This window comes from Tasmannia lanceolata, unplaced genomic scaffold (assembly GCF_043159265.1).
Source record: "Tasmannia lanceolata isolate RefF3 unplaced genomic scaffold, GAP_Taslan_0.1 ptg000002l, whole genome shotgun sequence".
Classification (NCBI taxonomy): Eukaryota; Viridiplantae; Streptophyta; class Magnoliopsida; order Canellales; family Winteraceae; genus Tasmannia; species Tasmannia lanceolata.
The window spans coordinates 26,492,097-26,516,702 of NW_027518679.1; the positions used below are offsets into that span (position 1 = coordinate 26,492,097).

The 24,606-nt window shown below is 37.8% G+C and overlaps 1 protein-coding gene across 1 annotated transcript; it reads right to left on the reverse strand.

The window, feature by feature from the left end:
• Window positions 1-426: 426 nt before the first annotated feature.
• LOC143890049 (uncharacterized) lies at window positions 427-21,390 on the reverse strand. The gene is made up of 3 exons (XM_077394579.1): window positions 21,318-21,390; window positions 18,210-19,115; window positions 427-749 (listed from the first exon to the last, which is right to left on the reverse strand). The coding sequence occupies exons 1-3, from the start codon at window positions 21,355-21,357 to the stop codon at window positions 427-429; spliced, it is 1,269 nt and encodes a 422-aa protein (XP_077250694.1). The 5' UTR covers window positions 21,358-21,390.
• Window positions 21,391-24,606: the final 3,216 nt, after the last annotated feature.

The window sequence follows — 24,606 nt, forward strand, 5'->3', positions numbered from 1 at the left end:
CAAGAATTGGTTGATTTGGTAGAGAGATGACGATTCGCAGGCCCAAAAGAACGCATCGAGCCTACACGGAAATTCTCTCCTTTCTTTCCTCTATAATTCCTCCAGCCACTATTCAACTGATGCTTGTCACTTTGTAACCTTGAAGTTTTTTATCCTGAAGAATTTCGAGCGCCACCCCTCCAACAGTTCCCATTATATTTTTCGGGATTCCAAATAAGCCAGTTGTTAATATCACTACCGCCATGTCCCGAACCGTATGAATTAACCCCGCTGTTTTCCCATGAGTTGTTCCCCTTAGCTTTACTTTCCCAACCAAGCCAATCCTCTGTATCAATATTCTCAGCATTTCTGTCACAATTTCCTTGGCCTTCAGCCCCATCATTTTTCCATGAATTCTTTTCCACATCTTTGTTATCCCAGCCAATCCTATCCTGTTGAATGACTAGGAACTGGAGGTTTTTTATCCAAATCCAATAGCAGCTTGGGGTCAATGTCGGAATTCCAGTCAATTTCATCAATATAAATATCTGGATTGGGCAGAGGGATATCACAGGGGAATCCATTAATCTCTGCCCAAAACCGGGCTTTTGCATTATGAAATGCCTCTTCGCCAGATGAATCATTCCACTGAGCAATGTTTTCGTAATAGGACATCAGGTTCTTAGTCTCACAGAGTTGTTCCCATGAAATTGAGCATGTAGAAAAGCAGAATCTCTTCTCCCATGTAGGGACTCTGGGTTGCCATGATCCTGAAAGCACAAAATGCAATTAGAAAAATGAAAGACAATCCAACAAAACAGAAATGCAATCCTCCAAAAGTCCATTATGTTTACCGAGAGGTGATAAAAAAACAGCCAATTTTTAAAACAACACAATTCAAGAAATATATTATATCGACTTTAATCTAACAATAAATCCTCAACATCTAAGAACCCAATTCCATAAACAAGAGAAAATCCTAACATAACTCTTAGAGGCAGAGAGGAGAAAAGAGAGTCGGTGGAATGTTTGCTTGAAGCATTACGTGGGTTGCATCTAAGTGGAATGCTAACACGTTGCCTCCAGCCCCTATTTATTCAAAGAATAAATATTGAAGCGATAAGTATGAGAGAATAAGAGGTTATGGGCTTTAGCCCATATGGGCCCAAACACCTGGACCATTATCTATGGGCTTATATTTGAACATATACCCAACAATCTCCTCCTTATGTTCTACATATAGCACGATCCATAGATAGAAAGTGTGATGTTCAAACAATATATTGAACTATCCACATCACATTATCATAAAAGATCTGTAATCCAACTGAAAAACACAATACTTTTATGAACAAACAAGAGTTTTATATACAATAAACTCAACCAAAATGAAGTTTCATATATACATGAACCTCACTGATCTCAGAAAAATTTATACATGGGGTATGATTCTCATCAAGATCCAAAATAAAGTTTCACATATAAGTGAACTCTATACACATACTGAAAGAAGGCACTCAGTCTTTACAACTTTAGAAGATTTACTCATCAAGTAAGTCATCTTCATCAAAGTCAAAATCAAGATGCGCTCCTCCTTTTTCGCCAATCCCTGTGAATTACCACAATATGGATTTCATGAGAATGAATTCAACCATTTGTGTAAAACATAAATGACACACATGAATGGCTGAAAAAGTATCAGTATCACTCTCACCATAAGCATCATTGTCAAGTTTCAATAAAGAACAAGACCAAAATAGCTTGTTTTGCAAAGAACCATTCATTATAATTTTCAATAAAGAACAAGACCAAAAATTGGTTTCTTTTGCAAACAACCATTTCATGTTTTCATAAAATGTTAAGTCATCTTATCCATATTTGAGTCAAGTTGAATCATCAAGTGTGGAATGTTCAACCCTTCCAAAACAGGCTAACCAAGTTTGAGTTAAATTTTATCATCAAATGTGGAATGTACAACCTATCTCAAAAGAGGGTATATCATCAAGTGTGGAATGATGTACAACAACTTTAAACATAAAGAAAACATATCAAGTGCTTATCTAGGGCAATACAAGGAATATTCGAAAAATTCAAATTAACATGGAGAATGTAGATTAAGTCCATAATCTGGATAATATAAGTTAAGTCTTTTCTATAAAGGCTTTAACTTAACTTTCTTCTATCTTTACAAATTTTAATCCCATTTCCTTTACAATTTTGAATGTTCGAGCTTTATTCAATCCTTTTGTGAGAGCATCGGCCATATTATCCTTCAATCTCACATCAATCAAAGTGATAATCCCGTGTTCAATGAGATAATTCAGCATGGCATGTTTCAGCCTAAGATGTCTCCTCTTACCATTAAAGAGTGAGTTCTTCACAATCGTAATTGTAGCTTGATTATCACAGAAGACACTTAAGGAATGAATCCTTAATCTAGTAAGTGAAATGTCCATAATCAGATTCTTTATCCACTCTGCTTCATCTGCAGCTGAGGCTAGAGCATAAAGTTCTGATTCCATAGACGACAAGGCAATGCAAGTCTGTCTCTTTGACTTCCACGCAACAGCAGCTCCACCCAGGGTAAATATATAACCACTGGTAGACTTACTGTCTCTTAATTCTGAGCCCCATGATGCATCGGAATATCCTTCCAAAACAGGAGGATGGCCACTATAACAAAGAGCATAATTTTGAGTACCCTTAAGGTATCCCATTAGCCTCATAAGGGCATCCCAATGCTCATGGCCAGGATTACTAGTAAAACGACTCAGCATGCCAACTGTAAAGGCTATGTCTGGCCTAGTGCAACTCATAGCATACATGAGATTACCAATCAGTCTAGAATAATCTAACTGATTCACACTGTCTCCTTCATTAGAGATCAGCTTCTTGGTATAATCAAATGGTGTCTCAATCGGTTTGCACTCACTGCATCCCCATATAGAAAGTAGTTTTTCAATATAATAGGCTTGGCTAAGGGAAACTCCTTGCCTATCAAAACTTACTTTCATACCAAGAATGGTGTCAACAACACCCAGGTCTTTCATGTCGAATTCTTTACCCAAGGTTAGTTTCACGTCACTCACTACAGAGAGATCGGAACCAAGAATCAACATGTCATCTACATACAAGCAAATAATTGCGACCTTATTCGACACAAAACAATAATAAAGGCATTTATCTGAGTCACTTGATAGAAACCCAAGGCTCTTTACTACTTTGTCAAATTTCTGATGCCACAATTTAGGTGCTTGTTTAAGACCATATAAGGATTTGTTTAATTTACAAACTTTATGCTCAAAACCTTTCATGACAAACCCTTTAGGTTGATTCATGTAGATTTCCTCCGACAGTTCTCCATTGAAAAAAGTTGTCTTTACATCCATTTGATGCACAACAAAATGCTCAATAGATGTCAAAGCAAGAAGAATTCTTATCGTAGCCAAATGACAAACCGGTGAGTAGACATCAAAGTAGTCTATCCCACTCACTTGAGTATAGCCCTTAGCTACTAAACGTGCTTTATATCGAGCTATAGATCCGTCAGGATTAAGTTTCTTCTTCAATATCCATCTACAGCCCACAGTCGTGGCCCCTTTTGGCAAATCGACTAGCTGCCAAGTTAGATTTTGTAACAGAGAGCGCATCATCAATGGCTTCTGCCCACAACAATGAGTCCCTAGATCTCATCGCATCCTTATAGGATGATGGATCATTTTCTAAATGGTAGGTCACAAAGTCCTCACCAAAATTTTTGGATACTCTCTCTCTTGTAGAAACTCTTACAGGAACTGACTCAGATATTAATTTGGGACAAGTGTAAGAAGTAACTGGTTCTGACTCAACCGGCAATTCTGTAACCACCTCTATATTGCCTGGTATGGTCAAACCCTGATCTCTGAGAAATTTATTCTCAAAGAAAACTGCATCTCGAGATTCTATAACCATATTGGTTGATAGATCCAAAAAATGATCAGCAGCACTATCTTCTGCACCTCCTAAATAAACACAATTGTTTGTTTTAGGTCCCACTTTAGGTCTCCTAGGATCTGGTATCCTTACATAAGCAATACAACCCCAAGTCTTAAGAGTATCATATCTACAAGGATGTCCATGCCATAACTCATAAGGAGTGGAGGAACATTTTGAGTGTGGCAATTTATTCAGGATGTGATTTGCAGTCAAAGCTGCTTCTCCCCAATAGCAATTAGGCATGCCGGCTGTCAATAACATGGAGTTTAACATTTCTGTTAACGTCCTGTTCTTACGCTCAGCTACACCAATAGATTGAGGCGAGTAAGGAGCAGTAGTTTCAAGTATTATGCCTTGAGAGGCACAATATTCCTTGAACTCTGTCGAAGTGTATTCTCCTCCTCTATCACTCATAACTCTCTTAATTTTCAGGTTCAATTGCAATTCAACTCGATTCTTGAAAACTTTAAACTTAGCAAAAGCTTCATCCTTTGATTTTAACAAATAAATATGACAATATCGTGACATATCGTCTATAAATGTGATCAAATACTTCCGACCACCTCTAGTAGTAAAACTTTTAAAGTCACAGAGGTCAGAATGTATCAATCCAAGAAGTTGTGTGCTCCTAGAAACCTGACGAAAAGGTTTTCTAGTGATCTTAGTTTGAGCACAAACCTCACACTTGTCAAAATCATTTGACATATCTAAAGGTATACCATAAGTTTTAACAAGTTGGACCATTTTCTTATAGTTCACATGTCCCAATCTGTTATGTAACAACTTAAGAGCAATCAAAGGTGAACTCACTTGACTAACAGTCTCATTTGCTAAACTCAATCTATACATACCATCTATCAAGAAAGCACATCCAAAATAATAAGAGTTAACATTTAAAGTTACTCTACCACCCAAGAAGGATGTACACATGGCAGCATTGTCAAGCAAACCAATGGAAATCAAATTCTTTTGAATAGTAGGAACTACTTTAACAGCTTTTAAAGTTAGTAATTTACCTGAAGAAAGGGCCAGGTTCGCAGTACCAGTGTGAGTGACCTCTACATCTGCTCCACTAGCCACTGTAACAGTCTCCTTTACTTGGGTAATATCAGTGAGAAGTTTCTTTGAGTTGCAAACATGACTAGTGGCACCTGTATCTAACCACTACTCAGAAGAAGTACTGGCCTTCCCTTTGGCCAACATGGCAACAAAACTTTTAGGCTCAGCCTTATCTATCATCATAGTAGCTTGCTTCTATGGTGTGTCAGATTTAACCCTTTTAGGTTGCCTACAATCTGCAGCAAAGTGACCCCACTTTCCACAGTTGTGGCACTTGCCCTTCTTCTTCTTAAAGATAGGCTTTTTGGCCTCCAACTTAGGGGTATCACTTTTGGTTGACTTGGATGACTTAGGAAATTTCTTGGGATATATCATCTTCGATTCAAATGAATCGTTTGAGATCATCCAGTCCCACTTGCACTTTCTTTCTGTACATTTCTGTTTTGAAAGAGTGCCATGCAGATGGTAACTTGTATATAATTGCACCCACCAGAAAAGCATCAGGTAAAGGAATGTTATCATTGGCCAATTTAGATCTCAAAATTTTGAAATCAGATACTTGAGGAGTGATTTCCAGGTTCTCTTGGAACTTGAAATCCATGAATTTGTCCACAAGGTGAGTCTTGGACAATTCTTTCTCTTTCTTGAATTGAGCATAAATGATCCCAGATTTCTTTAGCAGTGCCAAATTTGCTGTAGGTTTCTGCAAGACGATCTGATAAACAATTTAATAAGAAGTCTTTGCAGAAATCCTCATCCCTTTTCCATTGAGATTCATTAACATCTTCTCCCGTATCAGCAAAGGTACTCAGAACAGTATAGAAGACATTCACATATTTCAAACCGAACTGAGTCTTTCGCTTCCAGGAACTGAACTCAGATCCTCCAAAGGATTGAAGTTTGATCATCTCAAAGGGAATAGCAGTCTTTTCCATTTTATAATTTATGAAAATAAATTGGAAAGAGTGCACCTGATTGGCGAATCACAAGAACCCAATCCGAGAGTTGAAGCCGAGAATCGAATCGAACCGCAACGAACGATGGCGAAACAATTCCCACAAAATAATCAGCCCCAAAAGAATTCGGCTCCAAATGACTTGATGTCAGCACCCAAGAACTGATTTCTTCAATCTTTTGTTTTCGCTTCAATCCGGATTGACACCTTTGCCTCAACCGGATAATAATCCACGCCAAAACACACAAACAGTGTGTATATTCTTCTCTTCTTGATTCCAACTGTGGAATTTACCCACGCCCAAGCGATTCAAGAACACAGGGAGAAACCCACTTCAATCACGGATTCTGTGGGTGAAGAACCATGTTAGATCCTTCACAAAGAGAAAAGCAAAGCAAAAAATCTGCGTAATGCTTCAAGATTGTTAGAGGCAGAGAGGAGAAAAGAGAGTCGGTGGAATGTTTGCTTGAAGCATTACGTGGGTTGCATCTAAGTGGAATGCTAACACGTTGCCTCCAGCCCCTATTTATTCAAAGAATAAATATTGAAGGGATAAGTATGAGAGAATAAGAGGTTATGGGCTTTAGCCCATATGGGCCCAAACACCTGGACCATTATCTATGGGCTTATATTTGAACATATACCCAACAATAACAACAGAGGTCTGCTATTTAAAAGTAGATTACAGAAGAGACAACACTAAACTAACATGCCAAACCATTAGATAGAAGGTTGAAAATTGAAGCAATAGTATGTGAGAACTAAAATGTGGTCAAGAACTCGTCATGTGGAGACACGTCAACACGGATTCGGTATAGGGGCAAAGAATCCATGCAACATAGCTTCCCTAAACCACCTAATCACATTGAAAGCGTCTCCCCCAACTATCAATCTAATCAAGTCATTACTTTCTATGAGCCTTATCCCTTGAAAACTGCCCTCACCTCCGCTTCATTATAGTCATGGATCTCGATTGGCCCCGAGACGCCATCTTTTCATCTCTAAGAAGGTCGCCAATTCAGAATGGCCCTGCACTATCCATATTAGAACCATCAAAATTAAGCTTCAGGATGGTCGAGGTCAGGAGCATCCCGAGCGGTGATAATGCCTCAGACTGCTCACTACTCTAGCAGATGTCTCTCCAACCGTACCAAAGGTCTTACGTGGAGATAAAACTAAAGCTTGGGAGCGCCTCAACCAAGGATATGGTCAGAGACAACACCTTCATTAGATTTTAAATTTTAAATTTTCCCAAATTAAATCAAGGTTTTTACTTGAGGTAATTTTGTCCTTTCACTTATAAAGATATTTTGGTCATTTTTGGAGTAAAAGAAATCTACCATGGGTAATTTGGTCACAAATAAATTGTTAATACATAAGAGTGGATTTGGAAAATTCACTCAAACGTGATGACTCTATTTGTAAATTAACAAACTAGAAGTACGCTTTTGCAAAAAAGGCAAAGTAGGAGACTTCTTTCGCAAATCCCCCAAATTTCGAAAGCAAGAAGAATTTAGCTTTTAAAGAGAGGTTCCGTGCCTGTGAGCGTCCAACCCTTACGGAGAGGTTCTAATCCGACAGTTTTTTCGGTTTTTTGAAACTTATGCTGGCTTAACGAAACCAGACAAAATATTGGTCAGTTCGGGTCGAAGCTGGTTGGAGCGGCCACTTTGGTTTGTTTTCCAAACATTGATTTAAATAAATATAGATACAATCCTACACTGCGATAATCGAAAACAAATGCCAAACTATCATAAAAACCCTACAAATTTGAAAGAAAAAGGAAAACATACAAACACGAAATTAGAAACTAAAAATCCCTTACCATAAGACACAAAACAAAAAAGCCATTTCTCATACAATAAATAAAGCATGCAATTTCAATATTTTCAAATAAAGATTTTAGAACAAAACTACAACAATTTGTCAGTTCAGGAAATTGTTACTCTACATAAAATAATCATAAGTAGCAAAATGGATCCTTAAACTCTAAAAGAATTCCACAGTACACAATAAAAAGAGAAACTAAAAAACATAGATTTCCCCACATGCAATACACAATTCCTCAAAAGATAAAATATCCTGTTTTTTTTCTGATGGCCTAAACAAAAAGTCTCCATCCGATGACAAACCCACATCTATTTTCTTACTAACATAAACACCAAATTCTATCTTCAAACAATAACACAGCTCTTCAATTCAAAACAGATTCATAAAAAAAAGGTTACAGAATCCATCCAAACCCCAGCTAAATATGATCATATAGACACATTACTCTATAAGAAAAACTACTAATAAAATACAATTCGTCAAATACTATCCTACTCTTCAGGTAAACAAAACAAACAGATTTCTCTAAAATAAAGAGAAAACGGTTCCTACACACGTGTAGATAAGTTATCTACACACTAGCTTAAAATACAGTGGGGGCCACATTATTTGGGTGATCCAAACCATTCATTTTTAAGGCCCTCACATAGATAGGGTGTCCACAAAAAATCAGATCCATAGGATCATCCTAACCATTCGAACTGTGGAGGCAAAAAATGGACTAATTTGTAAAGGTTTAAAGACATCCATTTTACCTCCACAAATCGTAGGGTTGGGATGATCCTATGGATCTGATTTTTTGTGGACACCCTATCTATGTGAGGGCCTTAAAAATGAATGGTTTGGATCACCCAAATAATGTGGCCCCCACTGTATTTTAAGCTAGTGTGTAGATAACTTATCTACACGTGTGTAGGAACCGTTTTCTCTTTATTTTAGAGAAATCTGTTTGTTTTGTTTACCTGAAGAGTAGGATAGTATTTTCTCTTTGGGTTTTATTTTAGAGAAAACGGTTCCTACACATATGTGTAGAGAGTTCTCTACACACTAGCTTAAAATACAATGGGGGGCCACATTGTTTGGGTGATCCAAACCATTCATTTTTAAGGCCCTCACATAGATAGGGTGTCCACAAAAAATCAGATCCATAGGATCATCCTAACCATTCGAACTGTGGAGGCAAAAAATGGACTAATTTGTAAAGGTTTAAAGACATCCATTTTACCTCCACAAATCGTAGGGTTGGGATGATCCTATGGATCTGATTTTTTGTAGACACCCTATCTATGTGAGGGCCTTTAAAATGGATGGCTTGGATCACCCAAACAATGTGGCCCCCCATTGTATTTTAAGCTAGTGTGTAGAGAACTCTCTACACATATGTGTAGGAACCGTTTTCTCTAAAATAAAACCCAAAGAGAAAATACTATCCTACTCTTTAGGGTTAATTCCAATTACCAACACCATAAGAATGTTGACCTTTATCGTGGGTGTTAGAAAAAACTGCCATATAAGCCTTTTAACATGTTGCAATTGGACAATGTATCTATCTATTATAATATAGCAGGATGGGGTTTCACCGTTCACGCTTACATGGACAGTCCCCCATCCATCCTCAATCCAACATGACAGTCCTTCAAAAAACGCAAAAAAACATATTAATTTCACAAAACTAGAATCCATCCTCAATCCAAAATGGCAGTCCTTAAAAAAAAAACATATTAATTTCACAAAACTAGAAAGAAATCCCAAAAAATCAGAAAACAGATTCTTTTATATTTGTTGCCCATGCCTACTTAAACACATTAACCATCCTAAAATCTATCTCCAAAACTTTTCCACTTTTGACTCTATATTAATTTCACAAAACTAGAAAGAAATCCCAAAAAATCAGAAAACAGATTCTTTTATATTTGTTGCTAGGGGTGCAACTTGGGTCGGGTTTTCCAAAACCCGACCCTACCCGAGAATTATCTCGGGTCGGGTCTAATTTTTTACTGGAAACCTCGAGTTTCGTAAACCTGACCCTACCTAAGATAGCTTCTCGGGTCGGGTCGGGTTTTCATTTTTTAGCGTGGGATAGTGACTAATTTTATAGATTGTAGAAAACAAAAAAAAAAAAAAATCCACACCAAAAATCTCCAAATTTATGTCATCAAGTGCATAAATATAAGATGGACACAAGATTTTCACATAACAGACATGATCACCTCAATGAAAACAATTGTATCAATATATTTGAAAATAATTTTCTATGTTATCCAAGAGATAGTTAAGAAAGTCACAGTACACCCATATGAGTCGAGTCGGGTTTCGGGTTTTGTTTTCTTTAAACGCGGCTCTACCCAAAATTGAATCGGGTTTTCCAAGTTAAGACCCGACCCTACCCAAGACCCATGATTTCCAAACCCGACTCATGTTATTTCGGGTTAGGTCGATGCGGGTCGGGTAAAACCCGACCCAAGTTGCACCCCTAGACACAACCTCTTGTTGCCCATGCCTACTTAAACACATTAACCATCCTAAAATCTCTCTCCAAAACTGTTCCATTTTTTACCCTCTCTCTCTCTCTCACTCACACACACATATTTCGGCAACTTCCTCTTCAAATATGACGTAAGACTTCTTTTCCTTCTGTATTTCCACAACAGTTCCCATGCGCCATACAACTCTTCTCGAATAAGTGTTTCCTAAAATCCCTATCTCAATTGAATTTCTAAACATCAACCGATTAAACCTCACCTTCTAATTTATCTCTTTAAAAAAGTAGACAACAAATCTCTCTCTCTCTCTCTCTCTCTCTCTCTCTCTCTCTCACACACACACACACACACACACACACACACACACACACAATACGTTCCATTTGATAATTCCCAACACCTAAGATTTTTTTTTATTTTAAAAATAGCGATTAAATGAAAAGGGAGCACCCGAGAAGGGGCAACCCAGAGAACAAAAACAGGAAAGAAGATATAGGAAAGAAGAAGAAAAGAGAACAAAAATAACAAAATTATACTACTGGGGAAGATGATCGAACCAGAGAATACTCTCCGCCCCAACTCCCTGCTTGGCTAACACATCCGCCTTTTCGTTTGCCGACCTCCAAACGTGTTTAAAGGCAATAGCTGAACTCGCAACAAAATCCTCAATTTCATCAAATAACGCCAAAAATCTTCAAGGAGGAGCTACTCCACCCTTCAACCACCGAATGACATTCAATGAATCCCCTTCAACAATAATATGGTCCAAGACTTCCCTACTCAACAATAATATGGTCCAAGACTTCCCTACGCCTAAGAAATTAGGGATAGAATAGGCCTATTGGATTGCAAGTGATTGAAAAACTTTTCTCAGGAATTTATTTCCTTTCCACGATTTTATGGGAAAATGATCTTAGGCTGGTTCATGTTATCTTTTCACCAGGGTAAAAACTAAACTAGAAAATTTTAGAAATATTTGTTCTTTCCAAACTTTTTCAGAAAATTCTTGCAATCCAAACATGGCCTTAGGAACTATATAGAGCTACGGGTTTCGCTATGACTTTTTACCATCGTCCTACTGTTACAGAGGCCTTTGACTCTGTTCAATACACTTATACACTGAAGCTAACTTTGGCAGATACCCACATAGAAGCACATTACAGTAGATGTATGCTTCTAGCTGGAATTTTATTAAAAGTGGGAGCATATGGATTGGTCTTTGGCAATTGTACAGTAGAATCCTTTATGTTTAGCAACTAATATTTGCACGACCATGTTTGATAATGGGTAAACTCTACAAACCTTTCCATTTTATCTGTTATATTATGTGGCTTCCATTCGGGTTATGATCATTTTAGAAGGTTGCTTGGGTTGGAAGAATGGCAGTAGACGGGCAAGTTTTAGGAAGCAAAGTTGGAGGTTTTAGGAAATTGAAGGATTGGAAGCAGAGGAGTAAGTTTTTAGGAAGAAATTTGAATTGGGTTGGTCCAAGTTATCTTTTCTCCTGGGTAAAAAAAAACTATAAAATTTTAGAAATATTTATCCTTTCCAAACTTGTTTAGAAATTTCTTGCTATCCAAACATGGCCTTAGGCAATATATAGAGAAAAATCCAGTCCCTCCTACCTTTCATTAGATGTCTTAGCACCCACCTGACATGACTTGGGCCCTCCTATTTTTTGTAATAGGTCAGTCAATTTGCTCCTGTACACCATTTCAAAACTACCACCAGAGGACTCAAGTGACTTCATATACATCTTACTGGCTACGGAGGACACCAGCTCGAAACCACCACCACCACCACTCAAGTGACTTCATGTACATGTAACTAGCAACACAGTTTTCACTCATTCATTTTATTTAAGAAGGTAAGGTCCATCTTTTCTTTTTCGTTGCCGCTCCGTGTATCGCACAGCTGGTCTTACTAGTTTAAATTATTTTAGAATATAAAGTATATTTGCTCAATGCCCAACACTGTAATAACTCCATGTGGGTAATGAAATAAAAAAAACATATATACAGACGTACCAAAAAAAAGGACATATATCCAGTTCTGTATCTAATCAAATAGCTAATTTACCCTTTTTTCGTTATTTAATTGAATGGGTTACTGTTTACACCCATTCAAGGGGCATCATGATCGGTTATGAAAGACCGAATTGTTAGTGGCGACTCGTTTGGACCGAGTTGGAAGAGTTATGCTCCAAGGTGGTCTTTGATAGAAATGTGGAGGAAAGTATGAATAACAGAACCTAGAAGGTTAGGCAATTGTCAAATGTTCCATCCTAATTGTACTTATTCCTATGCCCAATCGGTCAAGTGGGATCGAGTTAATTAACAAGTTACTTTCGGGATGGACTGAGTAAAAAATGTCACTACAGTTGCCAATCGTGGGAAGGTAAACAATAACAACCTCGTAGAATGGAGGACGTGGAAAAAAGGGAGCAAAACATGGGCAGATGCCAAAATCGGAATAAAGCTATATAAAGAGGCTTTTGTCTCCAAGTAAGAGGTCACATAACCAAATCCAAACAGGTTTTAGCATTTTATCCTTTACTTTTCAGTACAATGCCTTTACTTTTCGTAGTTGTAGCTTATCTCCGGATTAAAGAAGCAATGAATTCATCTTCTTGGGTGAGTCTTTCTCTTTAATCCAACTATCCCTAGCACTAGCACTGGCGGTTTGTTTGTGTGATTTTATCGTTTAGCTTGAATCGAAAGGTTTGTCAACTCTGAGAGTCGTTTGCATTCTGCATGCATCGATAGCATCATTTGTGTTCTGCTCGCATCACCATTTCTCAACCAATCACGAGTTGTTCACGTTCTACACATGTTGACGTGTCGTTCACATTCTGCGTGTCTAAACATCCCTACATTTTGCGCCACGTCTGTACTAAAATAGTCCTTTCTATCTGTGTAAAGGCAAAGGAAGCCAAGGAAGAAGTGTCGTTCCTCCTTCTCAATTGCCTGAAATCCAATCCCAAGGGACGAAAACATTTTAGTTGCTAACCCCTCGAATTGAGTTTTCAGTCGCTAACATACACACGGTTGCACTGACTGACCGCGATGGGGAATTTTAGGCCGAATTCCATTCTTTTGGCATGCATGGTGGGACCCAGTGCATTGAGTGAAGTTAAAAGGCTCATAATAGAAGAAGTAAAACTACGAGCGCCGATGCTCATGGAAACGCTAATGACTCTGACGTGTCTAAGTGTGGCGAAACACATGATCAAAGGATTTCTAACCGGGGAAATTCTTTGCTAGGAGAAAATTTTAATACCGTTTCATCGAGTAGAGGAACTCCTCCACAAGGGTGAAACTCTGACGTGCCAGTGTCACTTCTGGAGGTGGCAGCCACACTCAGGTAGCACATGGACGAGAATTCCCATGAGTTGTTAAAGATTGTGGCCCGTGAAATCTCTGAAGTGATAAGGCTCTTTCAGTTCTCTAGCAAGAATTTTTCCAAGCCAGTAGATAGACTGTTTGGTTTACTTTCCGACAGAATGGCGCGGCCAGCGCCTGTACAACCGCCTCTTTGGCAGGGTAATAAGCAATCTAGTAGCTACCATACACTGGATCAGCAATGTTCGAGTGCTACTACCGATGAGAGAGCAAAATTAGGTTCGTCCAGTTCCGGCTTTTAACTAAGCCAAATCCTTCTCTGGGAGGCCCACTTAGCGGCCCCGCCGTATTTGCCCTAGGAGAATCAAGCCAACATTCGGTGCCAAGATATAGTCCGCCAACAAACCCCACCATTGATAGTGATTTCGCATCTACTATGCCTCAACAACAAGCAAGATGATCCTTTGTGGTAGACCGACCAGACCCTAGAACCGTTAATCCAAATGAGGGTATGACCGATCCTAGTGGTGGTTCTCAGAATGGGAATGGGACTGGTATGCAATGGAACAACAACCAAAACCAGAACAAGCCTCGCACACCACCTCTGAACCCTCAGGTGGCTATGGGACTTTTGATTCAAGGTGGTGATGGGGGCAATCGGTGTTGCCCGATCCTAGGATGCTTCAACCTTTTATTTGGGGCAACTACACCCCCACAACATCGTCCTAAACAAGGACCGATTCATGGAGATAATATAACAACAACTCGGATCGATGTTCAGACCGATATACAGTTCGGGGTACAAGAACTCATATCCCGATTGGTATGACTACTACTACCCATACCCTAAGGGATATAGGATTCATGAATTCACTATGTTTTCTAGGGAATGGAACAAGTTTACTGTCGAGCAAATTTGTCGTTTCACTACCTAGTGTGGGAAGGCAAGCTATGAAGTCCACAAACGTGGCTTTTTCCCAACCGTCTCACCTGAGTGTCCTTTAATTTGTGCATAGGTATGCCATCAAATAGCATTGAGACGTGGGCAGACATGGAACATATTTTCTATTCCCAATTCTACCGTATTGAGCCCAAAGGAAACATTGTGTACTTGGCTTGGTTGAGCCAATTACCCAATGAGCCTGTGGACTTGTACATTGCCCTATTCAAGATGGACATATGCCACTAAAATTTGCAGCAAGCTAACTATGTGAAGTTGGCTCAAAACGGGCTCAGTTTAGAGTTGAGGAAAAAGTTTGTGGGTCAAGAATTCATCGACTTCTTCCATTTGGATCCTCAGATATGAGAGCCTCATAAAAGAAGAAGAGAAAACTGTTAAAGAGGGGGGGGATATCACTGCCCTTTTCTTATTGGCTAACATCAACACCAAAATCTATCTATCAAGCAATAAATCAACTTTTCAATTCGAAACATAATGACAAAAAAAACATAGAGAGAAACAATTACAGAATCCATGCAAACCCTAATATCATAAATACGAAATACACATTACTCTATAAGAAAAACATACTAATAAAATATAGTTCCTCAAATACTATGCTACTCTTCAAGTGAACAAAACAAACAAATTAAAATAACACCCTAACTCACACTCCCAGACTGAAGGAGGTCTGAAGAGTCAAGCCAACACTCATAAAATCATCTCCATAGGATGGTCCTAACCGCCCGATATATTGATAAACGATATCATATATAAACCTCTACAGATTGAAGAGTTAGGGTCATCCTATGAAAATGATTTTATTGGACACGCGATGATGGAGGTTTTTTCACCCAGCTTTCTGCCTCCCAGCAGCATTCGAAAAGGCTGAAATTCTTGCACGATTATATGTGATTACTACGGGTAAAAAGGATAGAGTAACTTGCTATAAAAGAGGCACGTTAATGTAACGGGCGCTTATAAGTTCACCCCCTGCCAGAACCTATCCGCCCACTTCTCACCTTTATACTGGTTGTGGTAAACAGTCTCTCTCTCTCTCTCTCCTTTTTTGTTGACACTGCATAGACTGTATTTAAAAAAATAAAATCAATTAGGCCTAACTTGATCAAAGATCCAAACCTTTTATTTGTTGAGCCCCAATATAAATAGGTTTCCTTCCAAAATCGCCTCCAAAGGATTATCCTGACCATCCGATTATACACAGAAGACAACATATAATAGATCGAAGAGTTGGAATCATCCCGTAGAAAGAATTTTTGGAGGAAGACTAAGAAATGAACGATTTGGATCTTCGAACAAGATAGGCCCCAATAAATACCCATTATATGGTGCCCATACATAGGTGTACGTATCTTTTTTAAAAGAGAATCACTTAGGCGCACTTATTCCAAGATCAGGAAGTTCGAATATCGTTAGAAAACTCTACCTATTGAAGGTTAAGGAGGTACGGTCTATTTACTTTGGGCCAAACAACTGCATGTTTTAAATATTTGAACAAGGTGGGGGGGGGGGGCCGCTATTTTTAAAACAAATACGTGCACCTCCGTACATGCCCTATATAATGCTTATTTATTAGAAAATTTATTGGGGCCCACTTTGTTCGAAAATCCATACCGTTCATTTCTTGGACCCCGATATAAATAGGCATTTCCCCAAAGCATCTCCATAGGCCCAACAACCAAATCATTTAGATCTTTGAATAAGGTGAGGCGGGCCACACTATGTGCACTACTTATAGGCAAGGTTTCAAATTTTGGTTTCGGAATGCGCTTCGTGCCTCACCGAAACCGATTATGGACGAAATCTAACGAAATCAAATAAAATAATATTTTATCTCGTACAAATTTTCAAAACGAAATTACCGAAATTTTTGGAAAATATTAAATAAAGAATAAAATCTAGATTTTTTTGGAGATTTTTCTTCAATTTCGGACTGAAATTTCCAAACTTTTATTGAAATTTTATAACGTTTCGAGTTAACCCAATTTCGGTTTTGAGGTTGACCGAAACCCAAAATTTTGGATTTTGGTCGAAATTTTAAACCTTGCTTATAGGCACTATATAATACATATTTATTATAAAATTCATTGGGACCAACCTTGTTAGAAGATTCAAATGTTCAATTGTTGGGCCCCGACGCAAATAGGCCTTTCCGATAAAATCATTTTCATGATGATGCTAACTCTTCAATCCTTAGAGGTTTATATATGATGTCGCCTGTCAGTATATAGGAGGGTTAGGAACTTAGGATCATCTCATGGAGATGATTTTATGAGTAAGGCCTTCGAGAGCAAAGTGGGCCCAATTATATGGTCTCCGCATGCACGTACTTCATTTGAAACTATCGTGGGGTCTTCCTTTTCAAAGATCCATAGGGTGTTAATATATTTGGCCCTCTTTTTATCTGGGACAGCCCCCTCTAGTGAATTTAGGACTTCTCTTTTACCTCAGAAGGGCTGTCCCAAGTAAAAAAGAGGGCGAATCTACCTTATCTACCTTTTAAAAGATCCAAAGAGAACTAATACATTCGCCTCATTTAAAACCATATGCATCTTCATGCATATGGTTTTAAAATTTTTACTAAAAATTCAGTATTCTGGCATGGCTATGACACGAATTTTGAGGTGATTAACTCATAGAGAAGGCTGAGACTGTGCAATGACAAAAGGGTTTCAGTGCACCTCATCATCACCCTAGAATTTAGAATGAAGCAACCATGAGCTTGAGTTCATGGTGTTCGATCTTCAAGAGCAAGCGCTTGAGTTCAAGGCATTTTGACAACAGAGCTATACTGGACAATCTGGTAAGAAGTTTTTGAACTCTTTTTTCTAGGTAGCCTTTCGAGCATGACAAGATATACACCTCAATAACCATGTGTAGGGTTCTGTAGTTACATTCATGAAACAAATCGGGGATAGATAAAGCTTAAATGTGTAAGTTTTAGTACCATTTAAAGGTTTAAAAGGTAAACAGAGTTCAGATGATGAGATGAACAGTACTGTCATTCAGCTTCAGAATAAATTTCCAAAAAAAAAAAAACATTTTACAGAAAAGCATTGTAAAGTCAATATTTAAAAAATAATAACATATGTTTACAATTTAAGAACTTGATAGTGTGAATTCAGATACAAGCCACGAATTCCACAGCCTGGTTAATCATAACTCATGAAGAACAGAAAACAAAAGCTAGAAGAATATAAAATATCTTTCTCTATTTTCATTTCTGAAGAACCAATGCCCTCATACAATCTCATATAACAAAGAAACCAGTGAAAGAAACTAAACAGATTTCTTAAAAAAGTACGGAATTTATTATAAATAACAGGTTTCTATCATTAAATGCTGAAAAAATACAGTATTTGAAGATACATCAACCATCCAAAAGTACAACCTACAGCTTGTAAAATTCCATCTAAAGCAACCAAAAGAAAAAATAGTAAAGGAATGCAAAGAATGCATAAAATTGGCAACATATACCTACTATGTCCCAATTAAAACCGCCTCATGTTGAATAACTATAGAAAAAGCCTAAGAAACAGGCTTCTTCACCCACCGACAATTGCTTGATTTGGTAGAGAGATGATAATTCGCGGTCGAGCCGGCAAGGAAATTCTCTCCTTTCCTACCTCTGTAATTCCTCCACCCATTATTCAACTGATGTTTGTCACCTTGAAACCTTGAAGTTTTATATCCTGAAGAATTTCGAGCGCCACCTTCTCTCCTCCAACAGTTCCCATTATTTGTTTCCAAAATCACATTATTTTTTCGGGATTCCAAATAAGCCAGCTTGTTAATATCACTATCACAATGTCCCCAACCGCATGAATTACCCCCACTATTTTCCCATGAATTATTATCCTTACCTCTACTTTCCAAACCACTCCAATCACAATATGCATACCCTTTAGTTTCATTGTTTTCCCATGAATTTTGCTCCACATCTCTATTCTCATTGTCATTATCAACATTTTGATCACAATTTCCCCAAGCGGGCTCGGTTGGAGAATCATGGACTGGGTCTTCAGCATCACCCCATCCAGTGCATGGGATTGGGCAGTTAGAGGGCTCGGCCGGAGAATCATTAACTGGGTCTTCATCATCACCCCATCCAATGAATTGGATTGGGCAGTTAGAGGGCTCATTAACTGGGTCTTCATCATCACCCCATCCAGTGCATGGGAAGTTGAAAGAACCCCAACCAAGTTTCTCTTCCTTTTCTTCATCAATAGGAGCTGGAGGTTTTTTATCCAAATCCAATAGCAGCTCGGGATCAATGTTGGAATTCCAATCGATTTCATCAATATAGATATCTGGATTGGAAAGAGTGATATCACATGGGAGGCCATTAATCTCTGCCCAAAACCGAGCTTTTGCATTATGAAATGCCTCTTCGCCAGATGAATCATTCCACTGAGCAATGTTTTCGTAGTAGGACATTAGGTTCTTAGTCTCACAGAGTTGTTTCCATGAAATTGTGCATGTTGAAAAGCAGAATTTTTTCTCCCATGTAGGGACTCTGGGTTGCCATGATCCTGATAGCACAAAATGAAATCAGAACTCTTTGTAATAAGAAGACAGACCTACAAAACAAATCTGCAATCCTACAAAAGCCCATTATGTTTACAACACCGCAATTCAAGAAATATATTATACGTACTTTAATCTAACAATAAATCTTCAACATCAAAGAATCCAATTCCATAAACAGGAGAAAGTCCTAACATAACAACATAGTTTGCAATTCAAAAGTAAAATACAGAAGATTTAAGAGACAACCATAATCTCACATCCCAAACCCTATAGACAGAAGGCAATTGTTAAAAAAATAGTAGAGACCAGTATCTAATAGGTAAAAAGGTGGTAAAAAAGGTACACACAAGAGATCAAACGGGGTTGCTGAGTTCTAAACATTGTTATAAACTCTATAGTTATATAACCTTATCAAAATAATTGAAATTAGAAGTACGACATTGCAATGATCAAAACAAGTCCTCAACGCAATGAAATTTGACTTGCTTTATCAATCCCACAAATATAAAGAACCTCCAAGCATAGTAGAACTTAGTAGTTCAAAATAATTTAAATCAATGTTTTACAAGAGGGGCGATTATCAAAGTGAAAAAGGTCTTGATTAGGTCCAAATTGTGATTCCATTAATAAATTAGTTTGACAATTAAAAAACAAAAATTTAGAAAAACTTTTAAGAAAAAAATAAAAGGTAATAATTAAATAAATAAACACTAAATAAGAAAAACAAATATAGGCAATGGTAACTTGAGTATGTAATATGGTAATTAACTAAGTTAAAGAACGGCATTAACTTTCATCCATTTCATTCCTAATTAACTTTGTAACACTTCTTCTCTAGTGATTAGAAAGTTAGAAGGAAAATTTTCCTTCATTTAGTTAGCTTTTCAATTAGTTTTCTATTGAGATAAATTAGGAAGAAGCAACTTAAATGACATTAACTTTTCTAGTTTTTACTATGATTTAGCCGACACTTTGAATTTATTGCCGACACACGTGTCCTGGCGTGTCGACACTCCTTTGGACAATTTTAAATGTATTTCTAGGAGCGTAGAGTTAATGTGGGCATGTGGACACTCATTTGTGTAATTACCAATAATTTTGTGTGTATATGTCACAATTTCTAGATTTTTAGATGTTGCCATGTCAGACAATTCATATCCGTGTCGAAACTCAACACACGAATCTGTATCGACAAATTATAATTATATATACTTTCTATTTTACCCATGTCCTCGTTTCTAACTTTTGGCGGTTTTCCGTATCAGACATCCCGCAACAGTGTCGAGACGCGACACTCGTGTCAGTGTCCACAAATCATATTTTTTTAATGATGGAAATTTCATTAATAAAGATGAGAGAAAATCATGAGACCGAGGTGGTCGGTACAAGAAATAAAAGGACTATCTCTTTAAGGAGGAAGAAAATCAAAGATCTCCAAGCTAGCACTATCGACTCATGTTCGAGCCAGTCCGTCACATCATTATTGGCCAATCGTTTTACATGCCGAAGAGAAATGGAAGAACCCACCACTCGATCTTGTATCTCATCAAATATCCCGGCAAAACTCCATGGATGTGGATGACTTACCTACAACCCCCCAATCACATTGAGAGAGTCTACCTAAACTATCAATCTATTCAAGTCATTACTTTATATGAGACTTATCCCTTGAAAAAACACCCTCACCTCCACTTCATTACATTCCTTGATCCCGATTGGCCCTGAGAAGGCCATCTTGGTTAATTCATCATCAATCCAAAAAACATTAAATTCATCATCAATCCAAAAAACCCACATGCAATAAGCAATTCGTCAAAAGATAAAATATCTTTTTTTTTTTGTTTTTGAATGGCCCAACCAAAAAATCCTCAATCCGTTCAAATACCCACTTCTATTTTCTTACTAACATCAACACAAAAATAAATCTATCATGAAATAACATAAATGGCCCTAACAAAAAATCCTCAATCCGTTCACAAACCCACTTAACATCAACACAAAAATAACTTTTCAATTCAAAACACAATGATAAAAAAGAAAAGAAAAGAGAAACAATTACAGAATCCATGCAAACCCTAGATAAATATCAAAAATAAAAAAGACACATTACTAAATAAGCTACAATTCCTCAACTATTATCCAACTCTTCAAGTGAACAAAACAAACAAATTAACATAAAACACAAAGTGAAAAGTTTAGTATACCTTGAGGACGTCTTCTATTATAATGTCTCGATGGATTCATCTGAAAGTTTTGATAAGAATTTTTTCCTCGATATGCTCTACACTCTACCATATGTTAGAAAGCTATAAAAAGAAAGCAGGTTTTGTTTTGAGAAAGAGGTCTCCAAAAGGACAAAAAAGACCCCTCTGAGAAAAACCCAGAAAGGAAAAGAGATTAATCTCAGCAATGGGTTTCAAAATCTAACTAAATTAAGGAAGATTGTGATTTGAAGTAGAAATTTCAGAGCTAAGTGACGGTTTTATAGGAAAATCCAAAGAACAACGTGGGGAGTTTGCAAAGGTTGTTTATTTGAGGCCTGCCCTTCTGCCATCATTCTATTTAGGACATTTTATTTCCGAATTGACCAAAATACCCTTTTTTTGAACAATCAAGATCATTTGATACGTGCTGATTGCTGTAATATTGGGGGTATAATAGTAATTATAGTATGGGCATATGTTTGGACTTGGTACGAAAAAGATTAATAAAGGGAGTTTCTTGCTGCGGAATCCTTGTAATTGTATGTACTAAATAATTAAATATCAACATGTGTAGGCAAATTTGGAGAATATTCTATTTTTAGGAAGTACAAAGTAATAGATATCTGACGCGTTCTGAGCATTACAACCGTATAAAGAGAGCCAAAAGAGAGGGGAGAGAAAGATTGGAGAGAGAGAAAAAAGAACTGACTTTTGCACATGGAAAGCCTTTTCGTGACTGGTTCTTCTAAACAATTTCATGACTTTTGCATGTGAGAAGACGGGGTGTCAAGTTCCACTTCGGGTCGGATCCACTTAGTCACAGTCACGATCCATTCAAATTCCTTATCGGTCGGGTCGGAGTCAGATTGTTCATCAGATCTTACTTTACACGTCATGGTCACGATGCATTTTAATTCGGACCGTCTATCGGAGTGTCCTATTATGTCCCACTAAGTTAAGCAAACAATTATTTAAAAAAAAAATAGTTAGAATGACAGTCTACTATTAGTGTATCTTCATGCATTTTCTTCAACTAAATTAAAAATTTATCTATGTGTATAATAATACTTGTAAACAATAAAATTAATCAAAATTACATACACGAATATAATGTATAACTATTATCAACGAATAAATTACGCTAAAACCCCTCTCTCTTCATTCGTAAAAGTATGAAATGAAATGAGTGAAATCGCATTCCCATCCGATATTCATTAAATGATAAGAGAGGTTTTGACCAAAATGCCCTTCATAGAAAGGTTAGCATTAACAAAATTTGGAGGGTATTTTTGCAAAACATTTCGGATCGTGACTATCCAATGGGCATCTGTGGCGTGCCCATACACAATCCGAAATTTTTCGGATCCCAGATTTGAAGATCCGAAATATGCCCATGGATCCTATTCATATGTTTAGATCCCGTTCATTAACGTTCGGATTCGGACGATCCATCGGACCGTCTGGATCATTGACACCGCAGAAGAGCCACCAGGCTAATTTTCAACAGATTTTGTCTTAATTCATTTAATGAGGAATGATAGAATGAAGGGCGCCCTTGCAAAAATCAGCACCAAGGGTGCCCTTGTTGGTGGATATTTGCAGAGTAAAGGGCCGAAAAAAGTGGAATGCCCCTAAAAAAGAGGAAATTAAAGTGTTGACTTTCCAAAAATCAACCAATAGTTCGAACTGATTTTTGCAAGGGCGCCCTTCATTCTATCATTCCTCTCATTTAATTCATCTGAGGTGGCTTATCTCTCATGCAAAAGCCAAGTCTTTTCCACACATCCCGGGTTGAATACGGTAATGGTAATCCATCGGTTCCTTCAAATGGGCCTACTAACGGGAGCCCGGGTTGAACAACAACATTTTCTAATTGACCCGTTATAACTCTTGATCGACCCATTGGTGATTAAGATAGTCGGTAGTGCCTTAAAATAATTAAAAAGACCTTCTTCGCTTCGGCCCCAACCGTAGCTTTGCTCCGTTTGGATGCCAAAAGTTTTTTGGTTCTTGGGACTTGTGTGGAACAAAAAACTTCCTGGGAGGTTGGTGGGAAAAAAAATTCCCTGGGAGTATCCCGGTAAAATAAAAATCCCATGTTTGGTTGACCGGACTATGGTGGGAAAAAAAAATCCCGGTAAAATAAAAATCCCTGCTTTGTTTGGTTGCTTGAACTGTTGGGAAGAAAAAAGTTCTTCTTTTGGTTATTTTGGTTCCTCGAATTTCGTGTGGGATTATTTTGGTTCCTTGGATATATTTTTTTTTTCCAGCTTTGGGTTTCATGCAGGGTTATTTTAGTTCGTGGGATTTTTTTGGGCCCACTATTTAACTAGCAACCAAACGTGGGTTTCCTGCAGAAATTCCACAAAAGTCCCAAGAACCAAAAAAATTCTGGCATCCAAACGGAGCAACGACAGCATTATTTCACATACCGGTAGAGTCATTACCGCAGTAGTAGAACGGCAATGTTATTTAACATGCCGGCACCATCTTTCCAACTTGAGTCAGTTGAATACCGTAGTCCATCGGTTACTTCATACGGGCCCAATAATAGAACCTGATATGACTATGTATGTAATTTTTGACAGCAGCGATACCACTGGAAAGGACGTTTTTCACTTGACCCGTTTTAACTCATGATCGCCCCGCGTTGATTAAGGTAGTCGATCCCTTACTAGTCATCCCATTATTTCAGTACAGGGGTTTTTGCAAAAGAAGTCTTCTACTTGGTGCCCACTAATTTGTGACCAAAATAACCATGGTAAATTTTTTTAACTCATAAAAGACCAAAATGCCCTTATTGGTGAAAATACAAAAATTGCATTATAAAAAGGAAACTGATTTCAGCACTCCACTTTTTTATAAGATGTGCGAAAGTATTTTATTATTTAGTGTTTATGGAGGGCTTGCAAAAGCTTTTTGAGAACTATAATATTCTCCTGACAGCCCTTTAAATACTACAAGACAAGATGTGTCGTGCATCTTATAAAAAGAGTGGAGTGCTGAAATCATTTCCCTATATACAAAAACCCAAAATACCAATGACAGTCAGTTATAGGTTTTGAATCAGGGGTCTGCGGATATCATTTTTATATATAGTAGGATTCTTGACGTATGCCATGCACAGGTGTAAACAAGATGGGCTAGCCCCATCAAAACATGCCGTGTAAAATTGTTGGCCCCACCATATACATAGGCTTGTGTGGAGACCGTGGCACCTATCCCATCAAAACAAGAGACAAAATGGTGGCCCCACCCGATGCATGGGTTTGAGTTTAGTTGGTGGGTC

Coding starts and splice junctions, on each gene's coding strand:
- LOC143890049 (XM_077394579.1), bottom strand. CDS start 21,357: ATGAATCCATCGAGACATTATAATAGAAGACGTCCTCAAG. Junction 19,116..21,317: donor TAATAGAAGACGTCCTCAAG/GTATACTAAACT, acceptor TTGTGCTATCAG/GATCATGGCAACCCAGAGTC. Junction 750..18,209: donor TGGGTGGAGGAATTACAGAG/GTAGGAAAGGAG, acceptor TTGTGCTTTCAG/GATCATGGCAACCCAGAGTC.